Source organism: Lagenorhynchus albirostris, chromosome 12 (genome assembly GCF_949774975.1).
Source record: "Lagenorhynchus albirostris chromosome 12, mLagAlb1.1, whole genome shotgun sequence".
NCBI classification, from domain to species: domain Eukaryota; kingdom Metazoa; phylum Chordata; class Mammalia; order Artiodactyla; family Delphinidae; genus Lagenorhynchus; species Lagenorhynchus albirostris.
Window position 1 is genome coordinate 6,797,498 of NC_083106.1, and position 12,135 is coordinate 6,809,632.

Consider the following 12,135-nt stretch of genomic DNA (forward strand, 5'->3'; position numbering starts at 1 on the left):
ATCAGCTTCAAAACCCGCCATCTGAGAGAGTCTCAGGCTTTTACTTGGGAAATCACCTGCTAATGTCAACAGATCATTGAATTTCTTCTTATAGCAGAAATGACTTAGTGTCTAACCTTTATTTATTACTAGCTAGCATATAGCTAGCTAGTTGTTGCAGAACTAGAGCATCAACCCAGGCCATGATGACGATATGTTGTTTTAAAAGGCATGAAGCCCCCAGTTTTGATAGTTGATATAAATATATATCAAATATATATCAAATATTTATTTGAACATGTTACACATGTAATAGGAACTGAGGTAAATAGGCCTTTACTGTGAGGGTATGTGTCAGTCTGACAGGGAGTCGGGTTGTGTTTAATGTTTGCTGTAGTTGAAGATGTCAGAGATTCCAGATTCATCTAGTTTTCTTGATTTTTGTCTCCCCTCCTGACTTTGGGCTTCCCTAAGCACTCCTCCTCAGAGAGAATCTGTGTCTTGAAGCTCTTTCAGCTGCCACCCACTGTCATTTTACTGGAGGTCTATTGGTATATGGTAAGGTTAATTGGTGGGGGGTGGGGGCAATAGTGATCTTCTGATTAATTCTCAGTCTTCTAGTGGGTCTGTTTCTTGGTCTGTGACCCTCACGAGTATTTCTCCAGTGGTACAGGGATTTGTCCTTTTTTTCCCCTGCCTCCTACTCCCTCCCCCACAGGTAGCATTCTCAGTCTATGTCCTTGAAGCCCGGATTCCTGTGGACTGTTCTTCCCCCATTTGGTGAGACAGGCTGGGGTTAGAGGAGTGCCCTTCTCCCATAGCTCCAGGGTAGGTGTTGGCAAAGTCCTTCCCCAGGAGGGCAGACCTTTGCTATGGAGAAGGCTCTGGACACTTTTCACAATGCTTACTCTTCCCCTCCCTCTTCCAGTGCCACAAGGGGATCCTCACCTTTTGAGGACCTGGTGGATTTCTTAGAGATAAAGATCGGGAAAATCTATAAGACCTCGGCCCCTAGAGTTTCTCATTCTCACACTAGTCCACACCCCATTTATAGCAATTCATCAAAATTACTGTCTAAATGTTTCTACCAGTTTATTGTTCCAGCAACTTCTGCTCCACGTAAGCAGGTCAAGTTGTGACTCACTGGACTTGCCTGTCTCTCCAGATATCAGGGAGGTGCTTTGCCCTGTGACATCAGTTCTGTGATTGGCCCAAGAAAAGTTATTGACTCAGTTTGCCCAGATTTTTCCTATTATAAGGATGGGAGTAAAAACTTCCAAGCCCTTTACATGTTAGAACTGAAAAAAAGAAGTCTTGACCTTTATTTCTTAAGACAATAAATCATGTAGCAATTATTTCAACTAGCTGCTTCCCTTTTAAATAATTAAAAATTTTAAAAGAAATAGCAACAGTCAATAGATATGGATATGCCATTAATATCATCAGCAATAAATACACTTTCTAATTTTTTTGGTCATTTCATCCTGCTTTCCATACATTCAAAGCTGCTGCTTGAGGTAAAGGTGGTGATTATTCTTAATAAAGGAATTGGCGTTTAGAGTAACCAATTTATCCAAGAGCATATAGCTAGCTAGTTGTTGCAGAGCTATAGCATCAACCCAGGCCATGATGACGATACCTTGTTTTAAAAGGCATGAAGCCCCAATTTTGATATTTCCCTTCTGTAATACATACAGAAAACTGCTCTATTTTCAAGTGGTGACAATGGCCGCAGGCTATTCTTTTGAGAAAATTGGATGAAAGGAGAAGGAAAGAGAGAGGATGGTAACTCTCTGCTCAAGGCTGGATTTTTGCTGAATTTTTAAAGGGGAAGATTTGAATACATATGTAGTTTGAAGTGAACAAGCTGCAGAGCAGCAGAGTTTGAGGAGAGTGAGTGAATGCTGAGTTAGACCATAACGAGCTGAGAGGGGACAGGTTAGGACAGATGACTAATGACTCTTGTTTTGAAGAGGAGGAACCATTTTCCCTTTTATCCTGGAGGAGTAGAGATGGAGGATACAGAGGGGTTGTAACTGGGAAGGGATATGAAGTTAGGGGTGGTACACTTGATAGTGGCCCCAGGGTGGGGGGTGGGCGTGGGGGGTTCTCTGGAAGGCTCTGAAGTAGAGAACGGGTACAAGATGTTCACTGGGGTGTGCACCTGCGAAAGGAGAAGGGGGCAGGATTGGGCTGAATAAGAAGTTGAACTGCCATGCAGGCCAACAAAGCCTCAGGCCACCAGCAGAGACTTGGGAGCAAATGTTGCCCAACAGCAGCTCATGTTGGGACAAAACAGATGGGCAGGTCCACCTCCCCCTCACCCAGTCAGCAGAGTCAGGGGTCCTGGGGAAGATGTGACCTCAGGCAAGGCGGCTCTCTGCAGCTGAGGAAGACCAGACTGCAGGCCAAGGCATCTCTTGATGTCCTCCTGCAGCTCGGCCACAAGCCTTCCTTGCAGGGGGTCTGGGTCCCGCATCTCCATGTTCACCACAACTGCTTTACATTTTTAGACTTGTGTCAAGTGAGGTCCTGTTTTGAGAATGAAGTGTTACAGGTTAATTGAGAAGAATGGTGATGATTTGGAAGAGTCCCCAAGGGAGAGGGGAGAGGGTGCTGGCCAAAGACAAGTGACAGAAGCAAGTTCCTTGACAGTGAGTGGACCCCGAGTCTGCAGTAGCACCATTCTCAACAAGGATGCAGCTTCAGGCAGATGGTCTGAATTTCTTTTAGTAGATATTCTAGTCCCATTTTACTATACTAGCTGTGATTGGCAGAACTGGAACAGAGGAAGAAAAACAGGTGGTGATGTTTACCCAGAGCTGGATATTGGATATTGGCAAAGAAGCTACAGTAAAGGTACAAAGGAATCATGCATTCTAAGCATCACTGACGTCTTCACATGTGGGGTTCAGGCTGGGGAGAGAGGTTTGAGGTCAGACAAAGTCTGCTTAACCAATAAGCAAAGTACACACAGGGCTGGAGGTCAGAGCTGGGCCCTCTGGGGTGAGGAAAGAGGAGGGGTGGAGGAGGAGCCCCTCCCAGGAGCCACAGTCACCGAGCTGGTGGGCAGTGACCACGCGGCGGATGACTCACCCATGGAACAACTGCTGTTGAACATCTCATCCAGCCAGGCCGTGTTCTAGGCATGGCGGATAGAGCAGTGACAAAACAGCAATGGTCCTGCACTTGTCGCCTTTGCATTTCAGCAGCAGGAGAGAGAAAATAAAGTGAATGTTACGTTGGAACTGTAAGTTAGAAGATGCTGAGAGCTATGGAGAAAATACAACAGTGATGGAGATTTGAGGGGATGAAGATAGGCTGTAGTTTCACCCAGGATGGTCCTACGAGCCCTCACTGAGAAGGTGACATTTGAGCAGGGACTTGAAGGAGGCAGGGAGTGCTGCATGCAGATATCAGGGTCGAGGGCTTTCCAGATAGACGGAGCAGCAAGTGCAAAGTCCTGGAGACAGCAGCCTCCCTGGCATGGTCAGAGCCAAGAGCAGGTCAGCGGGGCTCAAGTGCAATGAGCAAGGGAGAGAGAAGGCTCAGGGGCTACACAGTGAGCCAGGCAGTGGAGGACCTTACACAGGCCAATGAGGACCTTGGAGTTGACTCTTGGTGAGATGAAAAACCCATGGCAGATGGCATGATATCCAACGTACATATTTTAACAGGAGCCTCTTAACTGTTACCTTTTTTTATAAATTTATTTATTTATATTTATTTTTGGCTGTGTTGGGTCTTCGTTTCTGTGCGAGAGCTTTCTCCAGTTGCGACGAGCGGGGGCCACTTTTCATCGCGGTGCGCGGGCCTCTCACTGTCGCGGCCTCTCCCGTTGCGGAGCACAGGCTCCAGACGCACAGGCTCAGTAGTTGTGGCTCACGGGCTTAGTTGCTCCGCGGCATGTGGGATCTTCCCAGACCAGGGCTCGAACCCGTGTCCCCTGCATTGGCAGGCGGATTCTTAACCACTGCGCCACCAGGGAAGTCCCTTAACTGTTATCTTGAGAAGAGACTGAATGATGGTGCATGAAGGCAGCTGATGGCTGCTCACGGTCGAGGACATGACCTGGGCCAAGTAGACAGCAGTGGCCTCAAAAGGTGATCCATTGTCATGTGTGTGGACCCTGTGTGAAGAACTTGGAAGAATTCAGAGTACACCATTGACCCCGGTCCTCACGCGGTCTTCATCTGCCCTCCTTCCTTCTTCCGGGAACTTTTCCCTCTCCCCCTGCGCTACTGCATTCCACGTTCATGTCTTGCATTTCTAGTTTTATTTTTAAAACCCATTTCACACTAGCTTTGTATCTGTCCATTTCCCATGCTGATGTTCCTGTGATGAGCACAGTTACAGATACCTCTCCCTGGTCTTAAATAGCTTGACCCCTTACAACTCTTCCCTTCTAACTCTATGCCGTCTCTATCCTTGTTTTTTATAGTTTATTGCATCCACCAGGTGTTTCAGGTAATTAGTTAGTCTTCTGTTAAAGATGTTTATATTTGAGCTATCATTGACATCAATCCTTTTAGTTATATCTTAGGAGAATGTTAAAATACAAATTCTGAAAATAGGCTAATTTTAAATTGTTTTTTATTTTACCTAGCATTAAAATAAGTCAAATCAGTTTTTCTCAAGTGGGAAGAATGCTAAGGACCACTTGTAAAGGAAAAAGAATATCCTCTAAAACTAAGTTTGAATGAAACTATTTTTTAATGATATTTCTTAAATATGTCTAGATATAAATTTAGATAGAAACTTTTTATGCTTATACAACTAGAAGACCCAAATGAAAATGTATAAATTAAATATAAATGAAAGCACAAAACCAAAAGTATTCAAATTAACTCTATGAATTTAATATAGCAGATGCTGTCATCTTACTGAAACTAAGTCAGTGCTTGGGGTACAAACAGGGCCCTGAGTGGTCTGATCTTAGCCTGCCTATGACCCTGCCGCCTCTCCTCCTGTGCAGCTCCTCCCCTCATATACTTGGCACCAAACCACGGGACCCTCACTTGTTGGGAATTTGACCCTGGAATTCTCTCTGCCTCTGTTCCTTTCCTCATTAGTTGCATAAAACTAAAATATGCCTCCTTGCTCCCAAAGAGATCTAAAACTCAAGAACTGACAGGACTCTGAATTTCCACAGCAGTTTTTGGTTGAATGGCAGCCAACCAAATTATCCAGAATATACCTTTACTAATTGTTTAGATCAGAACAGCAACTCTGAAATGAACAACTTCTCAAAAAGAACCACAGTCTGCAAGTCTTCGTGGCCTCCAGTGGGAGAAAAACAGCTCAGTGTCTCTTGCAAAGGTCGGGATCTGGCTTTCCTTCTTCGTAGTATTGGACATGCGTGTGGCAATTAATTTACTAGGTTTTCCACCAAAATATTCACCTTGGAATTTCCATTTATTTTCTTGGACTCTTGTCAGGTGGTGACATCACCTGTTTACATTTTGTTCGTATTTGTAAAATTTTTTTTGTATTACCTTAGTGAACATTTACGAACCACTTTCTCGGAGTATGAAATGCAATAATGTCGAAGACGAATATATATTGAATATAGTAACAAAGACTAAATCTCCATTCCAGCGTTTCATATGACCACAGAGTTTCAGAGTTGGAACTAACCCAAGTCAAATTCATCTCTAATATATTCTGCATAAGTAGTCATTTACCCTCTGTCTGGAAGCCTCCAGTTACTGGCTTATAAGGCAATGTATTCCATTTTTAAATTAGAAATTTATTCATATTGAACCCAAGTATTCCTGCTGTAATTTTACCTGTTCATTTTAATTCTACCTTCTAGAATAATGCACACATCTAATCCTTCTTGCAAAGGATAGCTCCTTCACCCTGCGGAGACAGTCGCCTCCCTCCACGGCCCACCCTCCCCCAGGCAAACGTCCTCAGTACTTACCACGTTCTTACATCACAATATGGAGAAATGCCTCAGCCTCAGCGGTGGCTTTGGCACATTTTCATACAACCCATTTTCCTTAATAGAAATGTCAACAGATTCTGTCATTCATAGATTTGATCCCAAAGAAACAGGTTTTTATATCAATTCTGTTTCCAGAGTTTATATTATAAATGGCTGCAAATTAATACTGTGGAATACTTCTATTTAAAAGGCAGGGATGGAACGCATTTTAAGTGATGATAACTAGTATGCCCTGGCATAGATAGATAGATGGTTAGATAGATAGACAGATGTATGTACTTATGTATACATATGTATGTGTATATATATATGAGTATGATTTATTTATTTACTTATTTCTTTTTACAACTGAAAAAAGAAAATGTGAAAGCTTGCATAGGCTCTCACTGTCTGGGTAGAACTAGCAGATGATGGGCACAAGACTGCCCTGGCCCTCTTCCCAGGTCTTTTCCGTAAGACACACTTTCCAAATGGAAATGCAGCATCTTTAGGGTCTTGACAAATCCTCCTGGAAGAACCAGGCAAGATTCTGAACTATAGCCGAATCCCATGAAGACGGGGCATGCAGATGCCCCATCTTCATCCTTCACTCTCGATGTGCAGAAGCCCAGCCTGGAGGCTGAGGAAACAGGATGTGATAAATAAGTGAAACGAACCTACGTGTGCCAACTCCCCATCTCTGGCCCCATGAAATCCTGGCTCTGTATTAGGGATAAGTGACATGCAGGGCAGAAATGACACAGTGTCCTAAGGCCCCACAAAGGCCAGGTCACAATCAGGAGGGGAGAAAAGGCCTGGCCAGGGTCACGTGTGGCTCCTTCCTAAAGAATCACAGTGCGGGGCAGGCTGCAGGCAGAGTGCCCTCGGGCGTTTGCTGTCTGGAGGTTGGTTAGACTGTTTTGCAGGTAAGCATTTGTGTCCTCCCCCAAAGCGACACTGGTCACTGGTAGTCATAACTGCAGTGAGAACATAGTACTGCACAGAATGGGAGTAACACGTTGGTGATTAACTCTTCTTCCCAACAGCTGGCTGCCCCAACTCCTTGATTAAAGAGCTCCATCACTTCAGGATTCTTGGAGAAGAGCAGGTGAGTCAGCCTCTCAAAAGCTACGCCAGAGTGTTGTGGAAGATAGACAGTAATGAGGCCGTTTGGGCTCTCTCCGGGGAGGCAAGGGATATCTCCTGACCCTCAGCGCCTGAAACGGGAAAGGGAGCCATGCAGGGGCTATGTGTGGGAACACTCTTTCCCTCTTCTATCCGTCAGGCCTGGCAGGTTATTAATTGGTACATCTGCTACCTGCCAGAGCATTACATCTCGGGACGCGGCAGTAAGCAGGTACAACGTAGTGGCAGATAAGCAAATAAGTGCTGAGATGAATTATGCCTAAGAGATCGAGCATCACAGACAGCCCTGATTTGATGTCTGTAGGTGGATGTACAAACTCTTTTCACCAGAATTTTATATTTTGTGTGTTACCTGTATTACACTTCAGCCGCTTTATCTATGGATGTGAACATGGGACTTATATACAAAAGCTGGCCCATTTAAAGTTGATTATTTAAATGTTGCGTTGTGCTCAGTGAAACATGTCAGGTTCTAAGTAGATGTGTTAAGTTAATAATTCAGAGTGCTAAATATTACCTAGATGTATATGTATAAACACACACACACACACACACACACACACACACACACACTTGACCACTTAAAAATAAACCTCCTAATCCTCATATGGAATTACAGGCTCCATATTATTATTATGTTAAATCTGATATCAAGCTATCCTTGAAATACTCATGCCATATAGTTTACAGCATGCTAGTTGACCTATTTTATACTCTCGTATTGATTTTTACTCGCAAAGGTGGCCTTTGCCCACTCTGACCAGAGAACATGCAAATGGAGACGTGGCAGCTCAGTTTTGTCAACAGATTTTTGGTTTGTGTGTTTTTGTTTGGTATGTGTATGTCGCGAAGTTGGACTGCCCATTTCCAATATGAGATTTCAAAAGGGGGATTAATTAGGGGAGGATGAAAGGCTGGAATCATTTCCAACTCCTTGAATTAGCAGGTTACAGGGAGCCTCATTCATGTTTTCATACTGTGAATTTCCAGAATAGAGAGCACGGGTGTTTATTCAAATACAAGCAAAATCAATTATCCTCCATTGCAGGTAAGAGCTGATAACAGACCCCAAACATACCTATTTATGAAAACACCTGTATCTCACAGCTATTTTCCTGTGAAAGCTTGAGAGATTTCTTATAGCAAGAATCATTGATTGTTACCCTGAGATTTCTGCTCAGGTAATGGAAGCTTCTCTTCTAACTTGTACCAATACTTGCAAATTGTTTCCATGTTTGTTTTAGAGTCATTGGGTGATGAGTAGGGAAAAAAGCCAACTATAATCATCTCCTTAGAGCTGCATAAAATTCAAGCCACTTTGCATTTTCTTAGACATTTAATCAAGCCATAATCAAAATCTGTATTACTCTGATCAGTTGTGCTACATGGCCACTTGGTACATCACAGCAATATTGATTTTTATTTCCTGAAAAACCACATTTCCTTCCTTCCTTCTTCCCTTTCATTCGATGAATACTTAACTGTGCACCTACTCATGTGCTGTATGCCATTCTTGTTTACAGGGACAGAGGAGTGAAAAAGAAAGCCCTCTCAGGCTCACATTCTAGTTGAGGAAGGCTGTTATGTTACATGCACACAAACATGTTCAGTATATGATATGCTAGATGGTTATCATTGCCATGGAGAAAAGTAAAACCAAAAAGAAGGATAATGAGCGCTGGCGGTTGGGGGAGCTGAGATTTTATACAAGGTGGTCAGGAAAGGTCTCACTGAGGCAGGTGCTAGGTGCACGAGGACCTCAAAGGTGCGAAGGGAAGCACCATGGTGACATCTGGGAAGAGGTTCCCAGGTAGAGAGTAAAGTGAGTACAGAAGCTTTGAAGCAACCGTATGTAATGCTTATTTTATGTAAAAAATATTATAAAATATAAGTTGTGGTTGGAATAAAGTAGGAAGAAATCCAGGAGCATGTAAAGTGGGAGCCAAAGGAACAAAGCGTGTCCTGATCAAGCAGGATGCAGATGGGAAGTGAGCCCTGGAATTTGAAACTTGGAGGCCATTGTGACCTTGACCAGTGGACTGGTGAGGGTGAAAGTCTGCCTAGATTGGGTTCAATGGAGAGGGGAGAACAATGGGAGAGAGAAAATCTAGATACTTTTTTTTTTTTTTTTAGGAATTTAGCTAAATGAAAACAAAGAAATGAGGTAGCTGCGGGTAGGGAATGTGGCATCAAGAAATTTTTCATTTTTATAGGAAAAAAAATGCCATGTTTATGTGCTGATGGGAATGATTCTGCAGAGGAACAGGGAGATTGATGACGCAGAGGAGAGGGGAGAATTTCAGGAGCAATGTCCTTGATTCGACAACTAGCAGAGTTAAGGTTTGGCCAGAGACGAGAGTGGAGACAGCTCAACCTCGTAGCCGTGGGAAATGCAGAATATGTAGGAAGATTTTTGCTGCTGTTTCTCTTTTCTCGGTGAAATAGGAAGCAAAGTCATCAGCTGAGAGGGAAGATGGGAGAAGAGTTTTATAGAGATAGGAAAGGATGATGAAAGTGTCATTTAGGAGGCTAGGGAGGGAATAAGTGTAAAAAACGAATGAATTTGGAGCAAGATCAATCAGCCTGACTTTTTCTGTCACACTGAACTGTGTAGGCACAGATGCAGCAAAGGCAGAGGGTCAAGTTTAACCAGCCACACTAGTAAAACAAAAACAAGAGAGAGGCAAAGGAGCTCTTTGCTGGGCAGACCTAAGGGAGTGAGTATAATGACTGAGCCTGAGATTTCAGCTGGCTAAGCAGAGAAGAGGGATGAGGGGAGAAAGGGATGGGGAAGAGGTGGGAGGACCCACCGGCTACAGGTCCCAGTGGGTTCAAGGAGTCTTTGGAGTTTGGGTTTTTGAAGGGTTTAGCTGGAAAAGTAGGTGTTGGCCGAAGAATGGAATACTTAACATTGAGATTGTGGAGGTGGTGCAGTGACTGGAAATGACAGGGTCAGGGGAGGACCAGGAATGTTGCTGGCTGAGTTAAGGTAGCCGACGAGATGACTGCAGAAGTTGAGGGCATGGACTTAAAAAGCCAGGGTGTTGGAAGTATGGCCCATGTGGACACTGAGCTCCTCCAGAACTGTCACCAGAGCAGACTTGGAGAGAGTTCTGGTGAGTCAAAAACTGAGGCTTCTAGAAACAGGACAGGGAAGGGAGAGAGAGACTGAGGGAGGTGGGCATCAGTAGCTGACTGCAAAGGAGAAATAGAGCACGAAGAGCGGTTTGAAAATCCCAGCTGGAGAGTTTTAGAAGGAGAAAGGAAAACTGTTCTACCTGGGGTGTTGCAGGTCAATACTCGGTGGTGCAGAGGGTGCAGTGGAGAAAACATTTGAGGGGCTGCAGGGGAAGCAGTGTCCTGAGGTGTGAATCAAGTTCAGTGAGGGAAGAATGTGAGAAAAACACTGAGAGAGTGTAAGTTACAGGGCACTTACTGCTGACTGACTCCGAGTTCCCCATGCTCAGAGGCAGGAGTTGGGGCAGCTGAAGGACAGGGTGGGGAAAAGGGGTGGACAGAACTGTGTGTAGGATTGAGGGTCAGACCGGAGAAGTGACAAGGGAGCCAAGGATCTCTTGGTGATGGATACAAACAGGTCACATCAGCTAGGGATATTTCCGTGCTCATGAAACATGACAAAACGTAGTGGCCTCAGGGCAGATGGTGGCACGAAGTCCGGAGAGGGAGCAGAAAGTTCCAGCCCCAGCGCTCCTGCCAGTGGGGGTGGGCGGCCTCAGCCGGAGCTGCTGAAACTCTCAGGCTGTCTCTGGGTGCTTGAGGCAACTTAGATTACTTGATGAAACAAAATGTTTTATTCTGTGTTACAAGTTCCCTCTGACAAATCATTGTAGTCTCTAACTTGGCGTTTTGGTTTGTCAAAAAGGAAGAGTAATGCTAGGTCATCTCTTAGAACTTCTGTAAATAAATAAGACTGCAAAGTAAGTTGCAAATATTAAGTACTACACTAAAATGTTTCTGATTTAAATACTGTTCACACTCTATCAATAGACTAAGCTAGTAGCAGCAAAAGTAGACACTAAAATCAGTGTAACAGGGAACTGTATTCAATATCCTGTAATAAACTATAATGGAACAGAAAAAATAATAAAATAAAGTAAAATCAGTGTAACATGCACTTAAAAGTGAGTTGGTGAAACCTGTACAGATACTGGTTAATTACTGAACTCATTACTGGACGGGAGAGATGCTGACCAGTGACTGACTGCTTTGTCTGTGTTTCCTTCCGTTTTCATTGACCTTGAATAGGCACTTGCTTTTTGAGATCTGGATTAAAAATAAATCATTATAAACACTATAAATCATTACCTTCCTAAAATAAAAATGCAATTAAAACTCCTTGGAATGTAACATATTGCATTTACTTTAGCTCTGGGCCCTGTCGCTGATTTGTGTTTACGATTCACATTCATAAAGCACCTTTCGTTCCCCTCACCCACGCCCACCAGGGCCAAACTACTTGGCAAAGATATTATCACACTGCAGGTAAGTAAAGCTCCTCTAAACTTCTAGGTGAGCCCTAAAGAAAACAGGCATGATATCTGTAAGTCCACAGGATTTGGAGAGTCTTCAGAAAAACTGCATCTCAGACGTACTTCCACTTTTACCAGCTTCCTCCTCTTTGGGTTTAATCACCAGAATTTTAAGGAAATAACCTTCATTTATTCAACAAACATTTCTGATACCTTTTGTACTGTTATTGTGCTAGTGTTGGGTAAAACGGTAAACAAGGAAGTCACAGGTACAAATCATGATAAATGCTAAGATGTAACCTACTTTGGATAAGAAGTCAGGACCTCTGAAACATGAAAGTTGACAGGACACCCACCATGGAGTGAGCTACGATCACGGGGCTTAGGGGAGAAGAGCCTTCCAAGCAGGGTAAAGCACATGTTCTGTAGCCCCAGGGGAGGTGAAGAGCTTGCTTGGTTCAAGCCGCTAAATAAAATTAATGTGGCTGGAAAACAGTGAGCAAGAGAGACCGTGATGAACGATAAAAACCACCTACACCACGTGGGCCATGGTCAAGAGTTTGGATTTCATTCTGAATTCAATGGGGAATC

The 12,135-nt window shown here is 43.8% G+C and overlaps 1 protein-coding gene across 6 annotated transcripts in view; it reads left to right on the forward strand.

Moving 5' to 3' along the window:
* The window catches only part of LOC132530597 (E3 ubiquitin-protein ligase parkin), a 1,420,256-nt gene that overhangs the window by 1,076,469 nt on the left and 331,652 nt on the right, over positions 1 to 12,135 (forward strand). For all 6 annotated transcript variants that reach the window (XR_009543830.1, XR_009543829.1, XM_060167843.1 and 3 more), the window contains exon 8: positions 6,955 to 7,016. Coding sequence is in view for 4 of the 6 variants with exons in the window: in XM_060167843.1 (XP_060023826.1) it covers positions 6,955 to 7,016 (62 nt within the window). In the remaining 2 variants the exon portion in view is untranslated. The remainder of the gene's footprint in view (positions 1 to 6,954; positions 7,017 to 12,135) is intronic.